At 36.9% G+C, this 21657-nt stretch overlaps 2 protein-coding genes across 2 annotated transcripts in view; both read left to right on the top strand.

Annotated features, from left to right (window-relative positions):
* Positions 1–3688, top strand: part of LOC306879154 (CMP-N-acetylneuraminate-beta-1,4-galactoside alpha-2,3-sialyltransferase-like) — a 51224-nt gene extending 47536 nt beyond the window's left edge. The window contains exon 13 of the transcript XR_013784993.1: positions 3281–3688. The gene's annotated coding sequence lies outside the window, so the exon portion shown is untranslated. The remainder of the gene's footprint in view (positions 1–3280) is intronic.
* Positions 3689–16046: 12358 nt separating this feature from the next.
* Positions 16047–21315, top strand: LOC306879054 (uncharacterized protein; the record flags this gene model as incomplete). Its single annotated transcript, XM_079431741.1, has 3 exons — positions 16047–16113; positions 16715–16892; positions 20891–21315. Exons 1-3 carry the CDS (start codon positions 16075–16077, stop codon positions 21313–21315), a joined length of 642 nt encoding a protein of 213 aa, XP_079287867.1. The 5' UTR covers positions 16047–16074.
* Positions 21316–21657: the final 342 nt, after the last annotated feature.

Genomic DNA, 21657 nt, shown 5'->3' on the forward strand with positions numbered 1-21657 from the left:
AATAACAAAGCACAGTAAAAGGTAAAACTATTTGTGCTACAAAGCAGTGTGTGTCTCATTATGACAATACATTAAAATAATATGATCACAAATATCAGTTTGCAATATTTAGATGCATAATGGGCTTTTTTGTACAGCTAAGTGAATGATAATATATGCAAAATACATGTTATATAAATAGGGAATCTCCATGAAATATATTTTTGAAACTAAAAATATCTTTAGTTTCAACCTTCTTATTCCAAAAATGTATTTATATAGAAGGAAAATTTCCAATTTTACAGAAGCCTACATATAGGCTAAATTATTTTTGAAACATTTGCTGCTTCAAATGTTTTATTCCAAGGTTATTGTAAAAATAAAAAAAAAATTGTTGCTTGAAATAAAATAAACTTTGACTGAAATAAAATAAAATCTAAAAAAATGTATTTAAGCTAGATTCAAACAACATTTCTCATTTTAATTTTAATGATGTAAAATATGACTAAAATTTTAATAAAAATTATAATACAATTTAAAAATAAAAGCTGATTCAAATTAGTAATAAAAATGGCAAGTATCTAAATAATAGTAAAATAACACTGAAATGTTCACGAGTTATATAGACAACATAAGTTGTTCTTCAAATGCGACAGGTCAATGTGATTTCTTGGATTGAAATACATGGATGACTAAATATATTTTTAATGCTTTAAAAAAGTTATTTTTATAATATATTTTCAAAGATATATAAAAAAAACTGGCTGAAAAATAAATTGGTAGAAAATATATTTATGTTTTTGTTGTTGTCGTTTCGTATATTTTGAAATACATTTGAAAATATACATGTTTTCAGTATGGGCCAGTCTTATGTTAAAAATATTGTGTATAGACCTAGTCGGTCCACATCAAGTGCTTCGTGTGTTAGGATTGCGTTTACTGACCTAATAAACTCTTTGGGAGTCAAGCAAAACGTCACCGGGCCCACTCATCGTTTTAATCATAAAACAGTATGTCCAGCTATAGAGAGGCTCTAAAAGCTGCCAGCATATCCGCAAACTCATAGATAATAACCAAAACAATCCAAGGTTTTCATTTAGCACAGTGGCTAGATTAACAAATAAACAGACGCCACCCGATCTAAATATTCCCTCACAGTTTAATAGTAATGGTAATGAATTTATGAATTTCTTCACTGATAAAATAGATAACATCAGAAATACAATAACAAATTTAGATTCTAGTATTTCAGCTCCATTCATCGCACCCAAAGAAAAACTGCAGTGCTTTACAACTATAGGACAGGAAGAGCTAAATAAACTTATCAGTGCATCTAAACCAACAACATGTTTATTAGATCCTGTATGGTACCCACTAAACTACTGAAAGAGTTGTTACCTGTAGCAGAAGAACCGCTTCTCAATATTGTTAACTCATCGTTATCTTTAGGTCACAAGACCATTCAATCTGGCGGTTATTAAGCCTCTTATTAAGAAACCACAACTAGATTCTAATGAACTGGCAAATTACAGACCCATTTCAAGTCTTCAGTTTATGTCTACTATTTTAGAAAAAGTTGTGTCTGCTCAATTGTGCTGCTCCTTGCAAAAAAATGATCTCTCTGAAGAATTTCAGTCAGGTTTCAGGCCTCACCATAGTACAGAAACTGCACTTGTTAAAATTACAAATGACTTGCTTCTTGCTTCAGATCAAGGCTGCATCTCATTGCTAGTATTACTTGATCTTAGTGCTGTGTTCGACACTATAGACCATGACATACTCATAGATCGATTACAAAACTATACTGGTATTCAAGGGCAGGCTTTAAGATGGTTTAGATCCTAGGTCTCAATTATCACCAGTAAAGTATGGAGTACCACAAGGATCTGTCCTAGGTCCTCTGCTATTTTCAATATACATGTTGCCCCTTGGTAATATTAGAAAATACGGGATTAGTCCTATTAAATTCAGATAAGACAGAGATATTACTTATTGGACCAAAAAACAGTATACAAGGATCTCTTGGATTACAATTTGCAACTAGACGGATGCACTGTTACATCCTCTAAAGTCAAAAATCTGTGTGTTATATTAGACAGCAACTTGTCCTTTCACAATCATATTTCCCATGTTACAAAAACAGCATTCTTCCATCTTAGAAACATTGCCAAGCTTCGAAAAACATGCTACCTGTTTCTGATACAGAAAATCCAGTTCATGCATTCATGACCTCTTGACTGGACTATTGTAAAGCACTGCTAGGTGGTTGTCCTGTATCTTCAATAAACAAGCTACAGATAGTCCAAAATGCAGCAGCTAGAGTTCTTACCAGGTCAAGAAAATATGATCATATTACCCCAATTTTACAGTCTCTGCACTGGCTACCTATTCAGTTCCGTATCATTTACAAAATATTATTACTTGCCTATAAGGCCCTAAATGGTTTATGTCACGAATTCAGCCTCTGTGGCTCCCTCTGCTCACCACCAGAAGACACCATCACCTGAGTACTAACTATCATTGGACTTCATTTCCCATATACCCCGTACCTGTGACTGATTACACTCACAGGTGTTTCCCATTGACTCTGAACTATTTAAACTGTTCTCCCAGCTTCCTCATTGTGAAGTCTTGTCTTACCATGCAAACATTTCTGAGCGTTTAGTCCGTGTGTGATTCCCCGTCTATGACCTGGACTCTGATTCTCTGCCGCCTGCCTACTCTGATTCAATCTGCCTTGTCATTTGATTTATCCTGTGTGTTTGCCGCCTGCCCTGATCTTCAGCCTGAACTCTGACTTTGATTCTGCCTTACCTATACGTTGTGTTTGAAGCCCGTGATTGAACTCTGCCTGTTTGACTTGCATTCTGTTTTAATAGAGCTGCACATGGATCCTAACGTCACTGACTCCTCGTTACAGTTTAGCTCCTGCGTACCTTACTTGTCTTCTACCACGCTACAATCCAACCCTTTCCCTAAGGTCACAAATCTCTGGATTTTTGGTAGTACCTAGGATGGCAAAGTCCACTAAAGGAGGTAGAGCTCTTTCACATTTGGCTCCCAAACTCTGGAATAGCCTTCCTGATAACGTTCGGGGTTCAGACACACTCTCTCTGTTTAAATCTAGATTAAATCTCTCAAACCAAGCATTCACACAATGCATTTTATAATCTTGTACTGCAGTTATATCTGATCAAATGTACATTATTATTCTTTAGCTTGGGTTTAACAAATAATTTTTGCTTAGATGGAACTAATTATGTGTCTATTTGTTTCTCTGTTTCTGTCATGGGATTAACAGGAATTACAGAAGCTTCAGTCTGGATCCAACCCTTAATCAGGGGTGCCAAATCAAACACACCTGCCTTTAATTTTCACGCAATCCTGAAGACCTTAATTAGTTGCTTCAGGTGTGTTTGATTAGAGTTGGAGCTGAACTTTGCCGGACAGTCGATCGCCAGGAACAGGGTTGGGCACCCCTGCCTTAAATGATCTGAGATGACCAAACACCTGAGAAGAGATGATGCCAACCCCTCAGAGGATGCCAACGCTCAGACAACATACAGAATTACCAAATTTTGCCATAAGTTAAATATTACGTTTCTGCAATTTATAAATGTATTGTGGAAACTTAATTTCCCGTAGAGCTGCTTTGCAACGATTTGTATCGTAAAAAGGCGCTATACAAATAAATTTGAACTTGAACTTCGTTGGGGCTCGAGCCATAATGTGCTTTAGATTGATGGCATTGGTCAACACATGCAATTTCATACTGGCTCAGACACAGCATATCTCATATGCTATTTATTTCCTTAGCCATTTATTAATGTAAATTATTCTTTCATTTCCCTGATTAAATATCAGGTCACAAGACTGAAAAGAGTGTAAAATTCTGGCTTCTAATGTTGGCACACTTTGTCAAAATATACCAAATCTAAGGACTTTCTTGTGGAAAAACAGCATGCTTTTTCTTTTAATTAGCTTGATGTTATCCAGACTGGACTTTTTTAGGAGAACTTTGTGTAGCAGGAATTGTGAAAACACGCAGTCTGGCTTCCTGAGCGAACTCCATCACATCTGTCTGAATGGGCTCCGGCTCTGTGATCGCACTACGGGGACCGACTTTCCCTCACACTCGGAGATCTTACAAGCGAAGCGCTTTGTTTTCGCAGCTGAAGAGCGTATCCTTGAATATATATCACTTTGACAGAAACCGAGTGGAGTGAATGAGTATTGAAATCAAATCATATTCGTCATTAGTCCATTTTCACGGCCTGCTTTATTGTCAGAGACAGCGCTCGGGAACATGCAGCGTGAAACCAGCGAGCAGCTGCTTTTCATTCAGAGCCACTTGAGTTACTGCGCCGTGCTCTTCATTAGATTATCGCTGAATTAACAAAGTATAAATGTCTTTGAATCAATATCTATATCAGACCAAGTTGCTTTTGTGTAAATGAATAGTAGCACAAAACTGTCCCTGCAAAACATTTCTTGAGTTCAAAAGTTTGTTAGCTGAAATGAATAAAATTAGTACAGTTCAACATGTAGATTAGGATATATTCTGACACTCTGCAATTGTCCAGTTAATGTGATTCTCTACACCTGTGCGAACTTGAGGAGAACTGACTTCATACATCCCTAAAAAAAAATTAAAAAACTGTTGATTAAAAGAACGAAAATGATAGGTTGGTGAAGAGAAACGTTCCAGCAACATGGTTTGATATTTCTAGCATTTTCTAATGCAGTTGACATTCAGACATTTTTTAATTTTGACTAATGAAAAATATTTGATTTAATTTATTAAAAAAAAAATTATTATAGACATTTCAAGGATGACCAGTGCAAAAAAAAAAAAAATTAAAAATTTTGATTATTTCTAGGGTGACTAGTAAACTAGGAGGGTGTCAAAATGTTTTTTATTTTATTTTAATTTGGTTTTATCTTATTTTTTTATTTAAAATGTTTGATTATGGATAGTTTTTATGTGTTAAGGGAGTCCAAAATATTTTATTTGATCATTTTATTTGTTTTATCATTTTATTTTATTTTGGGGGGATATCACAATAAAGTGCAGAGTTAGAAATATATTCTATTATAAATAATATATTATACTGTTATACCATTTAATATACTGTATACAATTTACACAATATAATATTACAATAAACCAACAAAATCAGAAAGTAAATGATTAAATGTAATAAATTAAATTGTTAAATGACAATTTCCACAATATTCACAGTGTAAAAATATCTATTGCACATGCTTTGTAACAATAATAAAAGTTCAGATATAATGCAGTGTGTGTGGGGTGTGAGGGCAGGGTTTATCACTTTAGTCAGAGCAGGTGGGCTCTTTCTTGTTTGTTTTAAGCTGAGGGTGTGTGTGTGTGTTTGAGTGAAAAACAAGAATCCCTACTGAGTGTCATACAGCTCTTAAGAGCGTGGCTGTGTGTCAGTCTTGTGTCTATAGGCTCCTGAATCTCTCCTCTTAGTTTGAAACGATGTTTGGACGTCTGGTAAAAATAGTTTCAGGATACAGCTAATATATCTGTGACTCATTGTAAGGGTTTTCATCAACTTCCTGGCAAGCACATAGGATCACCCAGCCATCATGATGGTGATTTTTGCATGGGCAGACATCACTCATCTTATTCTAATTATACATAAAGCAGAGGCTTTGTTATCCAAAGCAATGCATTGCCAATTACAGGAGTTTATGATTTGAACCTGCAACCTTTGGATTAGCCCACATCTTTAACCACTAAGCCACAGCACCTCATTTACACCCTGACAGAGGTTTTCCATCAGGACCAGCAAGACATCAGGTCAAGCTTCACCCGAGGAAGGTATTTTAATCCTCTTTCTCTGTCTGTTTCAGATGGCATGGGCACACACACACACACACGGTCTGAGAGCAGCTCAGAAAGCAGCGCAGAAGTGCTTGAGCTGCAGCCAATCTTGATAAACTCAGGCGTTCAGAAATCCCACCTCGGCATTGTGGGAAAGTGTGTTGTTTGCTTACCTGTCAGTTATTCTAAAAAGTCTGAAATCTGGTGTTGATATCAAGCACGCTGATTTCTATTAGAGCCGTGAAGTGACGCAATCACAGATAACAGTGCAGTTTCTGATTGAGCCAGAAAGCTTTGGTATTTGCCCTTTAAATCAGAATGTCTCATTAGTGTTTATTTAATATGTCACTGATTTTAATTTTCTCTTTCATTTTCGTAGTCCTTAAATAGAGTGCTGCTTTTTGGTTGCATAACTTTGCTATGACAATGTGCCAAATCGAAATATGCTTTATTTATTTATTGAAAATGAATGGATGTGAAATCTGAGAGCTTTATGCAATCTTAATCCTTATAGGCCTATATTAAAGACTATAACTAATTGCTTAATGATAGTAAGTACTATTATATATATATATATATATATATATATATAATAAGTCCAAAAATGTGTTTTCTAAATTATATTTTAAAATATATTTACATACATATATATTATATTTTTAAAAGCATTTCAAAATCGTTGTTTGTATAACTTATGTGAACATAAATCAGCAAGGATTTTGCATTGCCCCAAAAAATATTAAAGTCTTCTTTATCAAGCATTTTGAGCTACAAGAGTATTGCACATATATGGTGTACGTTTGATTAGTGATTTGAACAAACTCTCTAAGCCTAATTATTAAAATATGGCACATAATGACATATAGGCTTGCAAAAATAAGAAATAGAGTATCTAGATATGGATTTAATATCTAAATTGTGAGTTGCCTGTTTTTGACTCAGGCTAGTAAGCAGTCATAGCAACCAAGGTAAGTAACTCCAGCAGCTGCATAGCAACCTTTAAACACTCAAAAGCACAGCAAATGCATAGCAAGACACTGGGAAAACTTTATGGGAGCCACTCGCATTCCCTTCTGAAACTGTAAAAATCTACTTAGACCTATATTATCAAGTGAACCATTAGAATAGAACAGAGCTCAGTTACTCCAGTGTCTGGACCAGGTGAGCGCGTTACCTGATCTTGCATCTCACTCCATCTACGCTGCTGGCGACGTGTCGGACTAGAAGTATCATCAGCGACAACCCTGTTAAGCTTTATATTAAAAAAAAGGATTCCAGATTTTGACTCTTTATGCTCCTTTTGTGAGGCTGAAGATGAATCTATGTCCCATTTCTTTTGGGAATGTACATATACTACTTTATTTTGGAAGGATTTTTGTACATGCTTTTTATTCACAGTTTCTTTTTGTTATATAAAGATGTCTTATTTGGTTGTCATGACTTTACTAAAGAAGACAAGGACAGATATTATCTGATAAACTTGTTCATTTTTCTTGCAAAATTATTTTTACACAAATGTAAGTTTCAAGGTGCTAAACCTTACTTTCCTGTTTTCTGTAAGGACCTTAAATCTTACCTGGACACTCTTCTTACATCCAACAACTCCAAAGCTCTTAAAACTGTCTAACTGTGTCATTTTCATAATATTTTGTAACTAATAACTGTATTTCTAATTGCACTCACCCCTGGCATTGATTATTTATTATTTATTTTTGTATGTTCTTTATGGCATTCAATAAAAAAAAAATATATATATATATATATATATATATATATAAAATCAGCGACGCGAGGGACGTAGGCACCCAATCGGCCAATCAGAAGGCTCTCATTATAATCAGCGGAGCGTCGTGGATTATCATGGGAGCGCTGGAGTTTGTCGCGTCGCGTCGCTCGCTTGTAGCGTATCATGTGATAGGGGCTGGAATTTGACGCCTCAGGGATTCAAACCTCTCATGTTTATGGGACTTGATTTTGGCTCGGACTCCTGCGTTTAGAGTAGAGAGCGTGTCCTGGACCTGACGCGTCTGATCCGGCGTCTGGGTCCGTCAAGATAACCCTAGTTTCTGGTCGCACCGGACACAAGTTTATGTGAAAAACGTGCAAGTTCAGAATTATGCATCATCACTACAGGGAGAGCTCGAGAGGAAACATTTTAAGGAATACATTTTCATTATCTGTGGATTATTTTCACTTGTCCGTTTCTTAATTTATTTCACTCAAGTCCATGACAGGAGAGGTCGATCAGGACCGAGAAGGTAAGATTGTATATTATATCTTCTTTTCTGTTGCAGTAAGGCATTGGTCTTAAGTTTGCGTCTTTGAACATTTTTTTTTTCATAATTAGTCAACTACATTTATATAGACCTATAGTATTAATTTGTGTATATTTAGATTATGTATTTATGTTGGCAGAACCTTTCTTATTGTGGTGCTTATTAGAAAAAAATGCATGCTATTTTCTCACATAATTGATAAAAAGTGTATATATGTTAACTTGTAGTTTATATGTAATATAATGTTCTTTAAGTGTTGCGGCCCTCAAAATAATCAGAAATAATTTGTCACTGAATATTCGATTAAATTAAACATTTTGAATTTAACTTTTTTTTTTTTTTTTTTTTTACTTTATCTTGGTTTTCGATTCTTTTTGTTCCTTTAAAATGTCCTTTTATTTATAAAACCGTATAAATATGCATCAGTTTTTGTTGGATCTGTTGAAAAGTGGTTGATCCCTAAAATGAAAGGAAAATAAAAGCTGCTTGGCTTTCCTCAATCTCGCACAAACAGGTTGAAAATGTACCTCAGAATACTTAATTAAGAGTAATTTGACAAGCTTCTCCCAGCTGACTGAGCTGATGATTGATTATGGGACTGACAGTAAGTGTGCTCCTGAAAGAGCTGTTTTCCTGTCTGGAAGGGATGCAATCTGGATACAGTTAGAAGAGAATCCCAGGACTGTTTTCTCCACCCCGGGGTCTTATTATGGCCATTTGTGGTTCTTTAAGTCTTATATCTTGCTAAGAAGTGTCATGTATGTAATTATAAATTCTCATTTCTATAAATTTGGTCTCAGTTCTGGTTCAGGTGCATTGTTTTTCTCCCCATCTGTTCTCTGCTGGAACAAATGCACACCACACCACTGCTGTCTCCTCTTGTAAATGTCTTTTTAAAAGATTTGGATCGGAATGTGCGAGATTCGTACACTGAAGCAGTCCCATATGTAGCTTCCTACCTATATCCCACCCATCTGGCTGAGTTGGTTGGCACGTTTGTTGAGCAGGTAATATTGCATTTCAGGATCAGATTGCAAACACTTCCAAATAGACTGCAGGCTACTCCCTGGTATACTGTAATCTTTGGATCAAAATTATTAATTTATTTGTCTGTTGGCATGGTTTTATGTGACTAAGGCAGCAGACTGTGGAATTTCTCTCGGGTTATTTGTTATGTCATGTTGAAAGATTAAATAGCACTGCTGAGTCATTGGTGTGCTCTTTTTTTTTTTTAAAGATGTACAGCATATGGTATTTTTTCACAGGGCACATGATGTGCTTTATGGTGATGCTGCTAAGTAGAGTTTGATGGAGTTTTGTTGATCCTCTGTATTATCATAGGTGGGTCTCTGTAGTTTATGATCTGCCATGTATTCATGATGAAATGTCTTTAATGTGCTGCGTTTTCCTGTTGCTGTGATAGATTGGGTGTGCTGGCACTGAACGCTCAAGTGTCTGAATCACACCTCCTTTAAGAGACCCTAATGCAAGCGTCCAGCCCTTTTCAGTTTTACTGTCTGCTGAAAGCTGTAATACTGTTTAATCGCTTCCAAACTGTCTATTTTTCTAGTTTTCACCTAGTCACTGTTTACTTTAACGCTGGATCGAAGCTCTCACGTTTGCAGGAACCAGATTTAACTTTTTTTTTGTCATTAAAATCAGATATTAATTAATAATTTTATTTTTATACATTATTTTATTCTTTGTTTTAAATATATAAAACATAAAATGTTATTAAATTAAATATAAATAATTAAAAGTTAATTGAAAATTAATTTCTGTTTTAAATATTATCAATAAATAATATTATAAAATAAATAAAAAGTTTTATTGGATATTGTGAGACGAAAGTTTACCTTTTTATTTTTTATTACATGGCACAAAAAAAACAGAATCTCATGTAATCTCAGAATTCTGAGAAAAAAAATCTAGGATTGCAAGATGTAAACTCGGAATTGTGATTAAAAAAAAGTTCCAGTTACCTTTTTTATTATCTCCTTTTTTAAAGATAATTTATTTTGCAATCCTAACTATGCAAATATATGATTAGTTGCGTTTGATCTTAGTTTATTAATCCATTATTTTGCATATTTGAGCCAGTAGATCAGAACTTTCCATGTAAACTGCAGGTGTTTAAATTGCTCAGGTGTATATTTTTAGCGTCCATTTAATTTTGATGAAGCGACTAAATAGCAAGTGTAGGTTTCGTGACTCTGTGTGCATGGAAACGGGGCAGAGCATGAGTGTCAGGCGATCACACGGGACACAGGAGTGCCGTGGTGTTAGTAAGAATTATGGGCCGCAGTCACTGCATGGCAGTCCACCGCTGGATAATTTATTACAGCCTCCACTAATGAACAGCCTAGTTGTGCAATAATGAGAAACATCTTATCCAGGGTCAGAGCAGGGCAGATGGACACTAGAGCCCACAGAGAGATTCTTACATAAAGTTAAATACTAGTTTTGTGCAGCAAGGTGTTTGATGTAAAGTCTGGTGCACATTGTACAGATTATTTTGGAAAAGAACCGCCCACTTAGACAGAAAGAGACCAGCTGACTGAGACGACATTTGATTAGGGGCAAGTTTATGTGAAATATAGAATACCACACTATCATTATGGAAAAATTAATTCAAGTAATTGCACAGCAGAAAACAAAAACCTCAAAACAAACAGAATGTTTATAGACTCCAAAAAGTTATATACAGATTATTACACAGATACTGAAGCTTTGCTCATTTACATTTTAAAGTTCCTACTGAGTGCCTCAGTCAAAACCCATCAAGCTCTGATGCTGCCAGGCCGGAAAATGTTGCCTATTCAGTGATTATTTCATCCTCAAAACCTTGAAAACATGACTTAGTTTCCAGGAGGGCTTGTAAATGAAACCTGTGCGCTCTTACTCCCAGAAGTCAGCTAAAGTGAAGTTAGAGCTTTCCAGATCAAGAAGTGCTTTCCGGTTTGTGTTTGATTTTCAACAGATGGTCAGTAAACAGACTGTGAGCTAGTAAAACTAGTTAAATGCTAACTGCTTAGAAAAGAATTATAGACCAATGATAAAATGAGTTCACTTTTATTTTTCTCATATAATGTGTCACAAACTTGTTTTCCCCTGAGAAATACTTTAAATACATTTTCTGTAGAGTTTCAGACAGGATCTCAACAATGTCTCAAACTGTGCTCAGATTTATCAAGATGCCAATCAAAAATCAGAGATCTCAATATGAACTCAAACGTTTCTGATCAAATTCTTCCAACACCAAGGAGCTTGCACATAATTTAAGTATTACCTAACCTACTCCATACAGTATGTCGACTGTTGACTCTTTTAGTCTGTTTTTATTTATGTATTTCTCCTAATCTATAAAAGAGCAACATTTTATTGCTTTAAAATGTTCCTCTGGTAAGGATTTGTACCAGTATGCCACGGTATAGAAAGTAATTTTGAAGTATCAGTGAACAGTGTATGAGTCTGTGCTTGTGTGCAGGATAGTTATTGAGTTCACTCAGCAAACTCAGCCATGTGGAATGTTCTGTAATGTCATCAAAGTAAACAAATACAAACACTTGAGAATTCATCTCTTTTTCTCCTTCTGTCACTTCAGTTGAGCTCTCAATCTCGGTCTTCATTATTCCCAATAACACACGTTACCCACCCAGATTTCTCCTTTGGCTCCCATTTCTCCATCTGACAGCTCGGACCCCACAGCGAACGCACACACACTGCTGCAAAGTGTACGCGATCTGTTTCACACACACACTGGATTTTATTATTTGCGAGGTGTTTTTGATTCATCATGTCAGTGAGCAGGTTCATTTGTCTTAATGGAGCTGACAGATGTGTGTATCTGTATACACCACAGAGAAACAAGGAGATGAGAGATAGATGGTTGTGTGAGAGTGTGTGTGTTCGCAGCCGGACATCTGGTTCTCCGCTGTCACACTCACACAGACGTTTCTCAGTAGAGAATCCAAACAGACGCCTCTTCATTTACAGAAACAGAAACATGTTTAAATTCTGTCAAAATTGTCCTTCCAGAGCAGCTCATCTCTCTTCGTTCACAGACGGGCTTGTATAAAATGTATACATCTCTGATCATCTCTCTGTCTGTATTATTCACAACAGTAGATACTCCTGAAGACAGTTTGACTGGTGCTTGCCTGTTAAAATCTCCCTGTCATGATGCAAGGCTGTTGCTATGCAGTGGATGGGGCATTCTGGGGGGTTGCTACGGGGTTCTGGGCGGTTGCTAGGTGGGTACTTACTGGAACAAGTGAAAAGAGTTCATCCTGAAGTCTCTGATATTCTGGTCTCAATATGCCTTGCATCTTTCCTTCAGTGTACGGCTGTGGGGTTTAGTTTGCTGTTTGAAGGTGAAAAATGATCATTTTTGATTTTTTTTTTTTTAAAGAACACTCTTCCTCAACAAGTTGCACACTTTTAAGTGTCAGAATAATAAAGTACCGATATTTGCATGCTGTAAATAAGCTGCATCACGCATACATTTTCATAGACATACATTAGCATTCAAAAGATTGTGGACGGGAATATTTCTTAAATTTTTTATGTTTTTCTTAGTTAAGGCTTCATTTATTTGATCAAAAATACAGAAAATTGCTAAATATTTTTATAATTTAAAATAAGTGTTTTCGATTTGAATAGATGTTAAATGTAATTTATTCCTGTGATTCAAAGCTGATTTATAGGCATCTTCATTGGATGAATGTGATTGGCACGTGCAGCATTAGCAGCTCAGTGTGACTGTTTGAAACCAGACACCTCATATCAGTTTCACAGTCTGTCTTTAAGCACGTTCTCTTTGATGTATGTCAGAAGGATATTGACTTAAGTTTCCTGTGTCATCAACATCTTGCCACATCAAAACCTTTGTTGGCTTGCAGTATGTTTTCACAAACTTTCACAGTGATGAAAGATACGATTTCTTAATTTGAAGTTGAAAGAAGTTGCTTAATGTTGAATCATCTTAAAACTATTTGTATATTGTGATTGGGTGTTGGCGTGTTTGTGATTTACTGCTTTGACACAAATGTTTATTTGAGGATATACATACATGCATACAGTATATGTATGTAAATTTAAATATATATATATATATATATGGATATTGTTGTATGCTGTATGACCTTGTTGACCTATACAGTGGCCCAGAAACTATTGGGACTAAGAATAACACACTTAAAGGTGAGATCAAAATTAAAGTTGTTTGGGTGTTAGTATCAGTATGTTAGTCTGAATGTCAAAGCATTTGATGATTAAACATCAGATCAGGTGTCTATATCAAATACTGCATGACTAACATCACTTTTCTTCGTTATTTTTATGCAGTGTGTTTGAATCTGTTGGTGTTTTGGTGATTTTTAATCAGTATATGAAGTCAGCTCTCCTCAAGTTCTCACAGGTGTCCGAACAGAGGAAACACAGATGTAGAGAATCACATTAACTATCAACATGATCCACCAATGCATCAGTCGTCTTGATATTCAAGTTTTGATTTTCCAATCCAAAATGTAGACATTGGCGCACCCGTTGACGTGAGTTTGGTGCAGGACTATCTGTTCTTCATTTATTCAATGACACTTGAGCTTTAATTGTTGCATATGCTTGTAGTTTATAATTGAAGAGTGTTATCAGTCGCAGAGTGTTTTAAATCTTCTGTTAACCTTGATGTCACTCAGTGAAGCTGCCAAACTGTGCAGATTGTGTCAGTGCACACAACAGCTTGAAGCCTTCGGCAATGGTGGGTTATTCATAGCAACAGTGTGCTGTAAATTTGATATTTAAGGCTGCAGGTGAACCCATCTCTCTAGGTCAGCTCTGAATTGCATTGCTACTTTCATCACATCCTGTTGCTTAATCGTTTTATAGCAGCCGCCTTTAAATGCGTGCCATTTACGTGCAGCACGAGAGAATGTTTCGGTGTCTGCATGTTTATACATGTGGTCAAGGAAACCCTCAGAGCTATGTGATTAATGATGATATAGTATCAATTTAGGTGGAATGTTTTATTAGAACAGACTAAGTGTCCCACATTCTGTTCTGAATGATTGCCACGGCAAAGTGGAAGTGCTAAGTGTACTGGGTATCTGCTAGCAGTGTTGGGGGTAACACATTACAAGTAAATTGAATTATGTAATCAGATTACTTTTTTCAAGTAACTAGAAAAGTAACACATTACTTTTTAATTTACAAGAAAATGTCTGAGTTACTTTTTCAAATAGGCCTAAGTAACGCCAGTTAGGAGGCCATGATGGTCAGAGGCCAATGGGCAAATTTGGCCAGGATGCCGGGGTTACACCCCTACTCTTTTTCAAAGGACATCCTGGGATTTTTAATGACCACAGAGAGTCAGGACCTCGGTGTCCCCCGTCACTATACTGGGGCCCACACAGACCACAGGGTGAGCACCCCCTTCTGGCCTCACTAACACCTCTTCCAGCAGCAACCTAGTTTTCACCGGAGGTCTCCCATCCAGGTACTGACCAGGCTCAACCCTGCTTAGCTTCAGCGGGCAACCAGTCTTGGGCTGCAGGGTGATATGACTGCCACAGTTCTGGACTAAATGTGAACATGCATTTACACTTGCTCAAAAACAGATTCAATATTCCTCTAAATTAATAAAAACTGTCAAATGGAAACTCAGAATATTACACAAACCTACAATAATTAAATGTTAAATATAATACAAATATCCTTTATGTATTTAATACACAGTGTCTTTGCTGTTGACCTTAAATGATCCAATTCAACAAAACTGACTTTAGATAAACATAACACTTTCTTTTCTTGCGTCCTATTCTTCATGCAATCAGGAATGGCAGCACAGCTGAATGGTTTGTTTGAGCTTTTTGAATTTACATTTCCTTCAGCCTGAGGCTTATTCATTTCACTTTAAGTGAAAGGGCTTTTACATTTGCCAAATACAATTTTTTTTTATTTTGAGGTAAAAGGGTGTTCTGGGTGGTTGCTAGGACATTGCTAGATGAAAATTGTACTGTTGCTTAGTAAATAAAAAGTTTATGGGAATCCCAGCATGCCTGAAAGGGATGGGAGAGTGTCTGCAGGAAATTTCAGCAATAAGAAACTGCAAAACATAAAGGAAAAGGTTGCTTTTGGACCAGTATTTATTGTGAAAAGCATATTAAAAATTATTTTGAATTTATAATAATAATAATGATTTCTTAAGGGGGTGCTAGAGCATCTGGGGAACATGTCAGTTAAATGAAACTGTAAAAAATGAAGTAAAAAGTTGCTTTGGACCAATATTTATTGCAAAAATCATATTAATAATGAAGTGAAGTGAAGTGAAGTGAAGTGACATTCAGCCAAGTATGGTGACCCATACTCGGAATTCGTGCTCTGCATTTAACCCATCCAACGTGCACACACACAGCAGTGAACACACACACACCGTGAACACACACCCGGAGCAGTGGGCAGCCATTTTATGCTGCGGCGCCCGGGGAGCATTTGGGGGTTCGGTGCCTTGCTCAAGGGCACCTCAGTCGTGGTATTGAGGGTGGAGAGAGCGCTGGACATTCACTCCCCCCACCTACAATCCCTGCCGGCCGGGGACTCGAACCCGCAACCTTTGGATCACGAGTCCAACTCTCTAACCATTAGGCCACGACTTCCCCCCTAATCATTTTGAATCTCTAATTATAATAATTTTCAGGGGTTGCTAGAGCATTTGATGAAAATTTAATGAAAAAGTATTTTTTTTTTAAATTGTATTTAAAAAAAATAAAAGATTCTAATTTAATTTAGTAAAGGATTCACCAAATGATTCACATTCAGAAATGCATTTCTGAAAATAATTGTAGACTTTTAATTTGTGGGAGACTGTTTATTTAAGAACCACTTGTTTAGTGCCATTATATTTGCATGCATATCAAACTGTACATCTTTTCCTTTCTAGATGGCAAAGGGTGGAGAAGTCTGGAGAACTGCATGGCCGCACCTGCCCGATGTCACCTGAGGAACTGGAAGGTGAGCAGTCCTCATATCATTTGGGTTATCAGCTAATAAATAAACGCATGCTTTTGATGCCGCCTGACATAACACCGCAGCCCCTGTTTAGCCTCGGCTTGCCTGTACTACATTACCAAATGTGTCAGAAACGTGTCAGTTTGGACTTGTTTGTGTGTCAGCGCGCTCGATTTTCACTCCGGCTCATCGGATCTTTTCAGCCAGACACTCCACAGACATTCATTCATTAAAGTCATCCTGAAATATTTACTCATGGGGATCTACGGCGGTGTAGGGTGTTGCTTAAGTAATTAAAGGGGCTGAAGTGTTGGCTGTGTAGGATCACTGGAGGTCTGCTGTAGTTCAGGTTTGGGGGTGGGAAGCATATCCATGTGAATGGGCCGATCGGACATCACGGATCGGTTTGCGCTGTCAGGGTTTATATAACACAGACGAGTAATGGGCAGGCCGTGACAGCGCACTAGATTAACCCTGAGGATTCATGTCATTATATTTCCTACTAGCGTGTTTTATTGGCTCTGCTCTTTCTTTGCAATCAGAACAACAGCTTCAGTTCAGTCCATGCTGTATCAGTGATTGACATCTTTTGTCCTTCTTGCAGGTGATGCTGCTTGTGTTTGTATGTCTTCTGGGTCTCACTGATGGACATTTCCTTCAGGAGGAGAAAGACGAACCCCATCCTAGCAAGCTGAGAGCCTCTTCAACCTCTCCAGAACATCCAGGACGGCAGAAGGATCTAGATGAGTGGCAGAGCAGAGCACCATGGGCACGACTGCATGGTCAGTACATCCCTGACACTGAGGGCAACCGGGGCTAGTTGTCACACTTTCTACCTCAGTGAATGAGCAATGAGTGTTGAATTCTAAGAGGTTAAAGCTGCTAAAAGTTTTATTATTATTATTTATTTATTTTTATTATTATTTTCGCCCTGAAAAAAATTATTAATAAAAAAAAAAAAAATATATATATATATATATATATATATATATATATATATCTTATATCTTAATCTTGTGTGTGTGTGTGTGTGTGTGTGTATATATACATGCATACATTTATGCATTGTTTTTATCCAAAGCAAAAGAGGAACAAAAGCATTTCCAATAATGCCAATAATATTTGTAATATACAATGCCAGGTTTATTTGACAACTAGATTAGAAAGCAAGAGAAGAGAAGAAATGAAGTGAAGAAAAAGTGTTTTATATAGCGCTTTATACAATACAGATGGTTTCAAAGCAGCTTCGTGTTGATAAACAGGAAAATAACAGTGTTGATGCTATAAAATTAATCAGTTATGAAACATATTTAATTTCAGCTGCAGTGCAACTATACAGAAGATAGGTCCATTATTCAGCTCAGGTCAGTTCAATGTTTATTCAATTTAGTGCAAAGTTAGTGTCATCGATTCAGTTCACATTTTATTCTCATCTGATAGTGTCAGTCCAGTTAAAATTATAATATTAATATATTAATTGTCTTTAAAACCCCAGGACAAAGTTTAAATTAAAGACTAAATTCAACATACAAAACACTGTTAAAGAAAACAAACGTGTAATTGCATTTTTGACTTAGTCTTCGTTATTGAGATACGCTTTTGACAACCTCCCCATTTCAAATATACACTTTAGTTTAGTTTACAAGCCTCATCCAGATCATGACGTTATTGCAAAGCCTGTAATTAAAATTGGAGACTTGTCGTCTGTACTAACAGCAAAATTAACCCATCAGCAACACTTGGTGATAGATGAGAGTAATTTCAAAATGATATGTTGTCACAAAGTGTGTACCAAAGGCTGTGTATCAAGTCATATTGCTAATTCTCTAGCAGACAGAAGTTCATGGATCTTCACTGAGCTGTTTCAGATGTGAAGGTCTCGATAAAGGTATAAGTTGCTGTGTGTTTCATCAACTTTGTCTCAGGTGTTTCTCTTAAAATTCCTTTGGAGAAATAGAAGTATTAACAAATGAGTCAGTAGTTGGCATACTGTACAGTATGTTTTATATAGAGCTATAAAATGTGGATCATTTGGAAATTTGATGAGGAATGCTTATTTATATTGAAACTTTATTGCAGATTTAGACCACTAAAACAGAACTCTGTTTTTCTTTTTTTTCCCTAACTTAATCTTCTTTCTGGGAAAAACAATTGAGATAAAAGAGATTTCATTGTGTGTTTTTTGTCATGGAAAACCTATAGGTCGGAGGAAATGGAAGGTGAAACCAGTTGTTTTCTGTCTTCTCAGGCTGAAGTTAATATTACATTTTCTGTCTAACCTGCCAGAGATCTGAATCCTTTGGGAATGGTGCTTTACACTTTCTGTTACCTCAAACACTTCACAAAGCCCTAATGGGTGAATCTCACGAAACCTGTCAAAAACATGCCCAGATCATAAAAAAAAATGATTTCTTCTTTTCTTTTGATTTTAGGGTGAAATGTGACCTGGACGTTTAAGTGAAATTCATCCTTCCACACGTTTTCTGCATTTATAGAGAAAGTCTTTGTTGAAATTTAAGACAAAGTGTTTTTTTTCTCATCCTGTGATTTTGTGTTATGTCACAGTGACACATTGCTTCAAGGCAAATTCCTTGCTAATTATTCAATTTTTTGTTATTTTCCTTATGCTCAGTGGAAATAAAATATCTGTGCAAATAATAATGTAGAAACACGAGTGGAATGCAAACTTACCGTGAGTATCTCTTGTGAGGACATGCATTGCAATAGACTTAAGATCCTTAGAGCTAATTAAACCAAAAATATTTCTATATCTTCTGACATTTAATGCTGACATGCCCATGTACTTTGTTTTGTGCAGTATGATAAACACGATCAGCATTAGCTGAGCCACAAGCTGACATGTTGGGCAAACAAACAGAGCAGTGTTTTTAGAGCTACAGCCCCAGAGTGTTTACACTCTTCAGGAACTCAACCGTGATATTGACCATTTTACCGCCACTGAATTAAACCCCGTTCTCAAAAACACCGCCATCAGTGTATGCTGACAGGCCATTAAAATACACAAAACGGCTAAAATATACAATATATTAACAGATGTGAACGGTACTGCTGGAGGTCTGCAAAGAAAATATATAAAGCATACACTGTGTTTTTGAAAGATGTCTCACGACTGCATTTATTTTATTAAAAATACAGTAAAAACTGTAATATTGTGAGATATTATTAGAATTTAAAATAGCTGTTTTCTATGTGAATATGTCTTAAAATGTAATTTATTCCTGCGATGCAAAGCTTTATTTTCAGCATTGTCACTCCAGTTTTCAGTGCGTCACATGATCCTTCAGAAAACATTTGAATCATTTCTGATTATTGTTAATTCATATTTTTGTGGAAACCAGGATGCATTTTATTTTTCAGAATTCTTTGATGAATAAAAAGTTCAAAAGAACACCATTTATTTGTAATATAAATCTTTTGTAACATTTTAAATGTCTTCACTGTGCAATTTATTGCATCCTTAAAAGTATTAATTTCTTTCAAAAACACAATTTAGTTACCACAAACTATGGCAATATAGAACTTTTTTTTTTTTCTTAATTGTGGAATTTGCAATATTTAAATAAATATGATTGTATAAGCGTAAAAAGAACAGCTTACAGCACCAACTGGGATGAGAAAGTATTTCAACATAAAAAACGTCACACTTCACCTTTAAGAAGGAGGATTGTTTTTTTACTGAGACTCACCGAGGTTGTCACATCCAGTACATTTGTCATGTTTTTCTCTGGCTCATGCATGCAATGGAATAATCTCAGCTCACTATTCCTTATCAGTTTTATGTTCCACTTCAAATAATCCAGAGCTCCTCTGTGCAGGTTCTGACACAGCAAATTGCTCTCTTGGAAGCTAATTATTGCAGTCTTTGCCTGGAGAAAGTTTGAATCATATTCTAAGGTTCTCCTCACCTTGTAACTTTAAACAAATCTCTATAAACATGATGTGGCATGTTGTGGGATGTTTTCAGAGCTGCATGCTGCAGTTGCATGAGATACAGTACAATAATAGTCCAGTGCAGTGGCAGCAAACAGCAGGAGGAATTTCACACCGTGGAGAGACGTGCACACGTTACACAATCAGCTGCTGAGGTGTGAACCAGGGCCACTAGTGTTATCACCTTTTTAAATGCCAGTGTTACATTACAGTGGGCGGATGTGCTTTGCGCTGGCAGGAATTGAGACTATTTTAATGCATCAGAGCCACGTGCCAGAAGCTGTATTCTCTAGAGAAATAGTTCTACTAAAAATCATTTAAAAATCAGTCCATATGCTTTGAACAAAAGCACAAACTAAATAATCAATGTTGGTAGTTGAACCCTCGCCACCAAACTTGACATTGTGTGTTCTTGCCGCAGTTGGCTCATATTAAATAGCCTAAAAGTCGACTTTATTCAATTCCTGACTTGATGTCAACTTTTTCTACATTTAATAATGAATAAATCTTTAAAATAGAGTTTGTATTTTCTTTTTAAAAAAATGAAAGTGAAACGGTGAAAAGTCCCGATGCTGTTGGACTGTTAGCTCAAGGACCAGCGCTAAAAGTTTCATAATTTATGATGGTTTTAAGGAGCTTTTTGTCATTTTTAAACTTAATAGCCCCAATTTACCTCCTAAGATATTCTTCAGAAATTCATCTATCGGTCGCCCAGAAGAAAAAAAGTCATATGGGTTTGTAATGAAATAAGAAATGGGGACAGAATCTTTATGTTTGGTCACGTTCTGTGGTCACTTCTCTCATCAGCTCGTGTTTTCTGTCTCCTCAGATTCGTCCTTGGTCGAGGAAGGCGAGGGTCATCGAATCCGGTGGCAGCGTTCCTCTGCAAACAGCTCCAGTTCACGGAAGTCCCCTAGGAACCGTAAGGAGCGGCGCAACCGGAAGCGGGGCCGGGGCAGCCAGGACTGTCGTTTGGAGAGGAAAGAGATGAAGGTGCGTGATCTGGGCCTCGGCTACGACTCGGACGAGATCGTGGTGTTTAAGTACTGTGTGGGGACGTGCATGAGTGCCCGTAAGAACTATGACCTGGCCCTGAAGGTGCTGACGGATAACGGCAGCGTTTCCAGCCGCAACGTGAGCACTCAACCCTGCTGCAGACCCACGTGCTTCGAGACCATCTCCTTCATGGACGCCCAGACGAGCTGGCAGACCATCAAATGGCTTTCAGCGGCCAACTGCAGCTGTGTGGGATGAGAGAAGCCGAGGAGACGCAGCCGGTCAAATCAACCCAGAGCTCCGGTGTAGAAAGCGAGGGAATTCCAGTGCAAGGAAAGGGATGCAGCGCTCCTGATGATGCACTGCAAACGCAGCCGATCTGCTAGCATCAGCACGGGAACCACAGGAACATGGGACGTCCTGCAGGGAGACGGTCGGAAACCGTAGAGCATGGAGAGCTGTGAAGCGAATCGTCAGATTCCTGTTCCAGACTGCAGTTCCGCATGGGAAGTTTGTGAAAAGTAACTTGAAGGCCTACATTTCACATTATCTGAAATTGGAGATGTTTTAAGAACTTGGATACCATGAAGGTTCATTATA

The sequence above is a fragment of the Barbus barbus genome (assembly GCF_936440315.1).
Source record: "Barbus barbus genome assembly, chromosome: 13".
Classification (NCBI taxonomy): domain Eukaryota; kingdom Metazoa; phylum Chordata; class Actinopteri; order Cypriniformes; family Cyprinidae; genus Barbus; species Barbus barbus.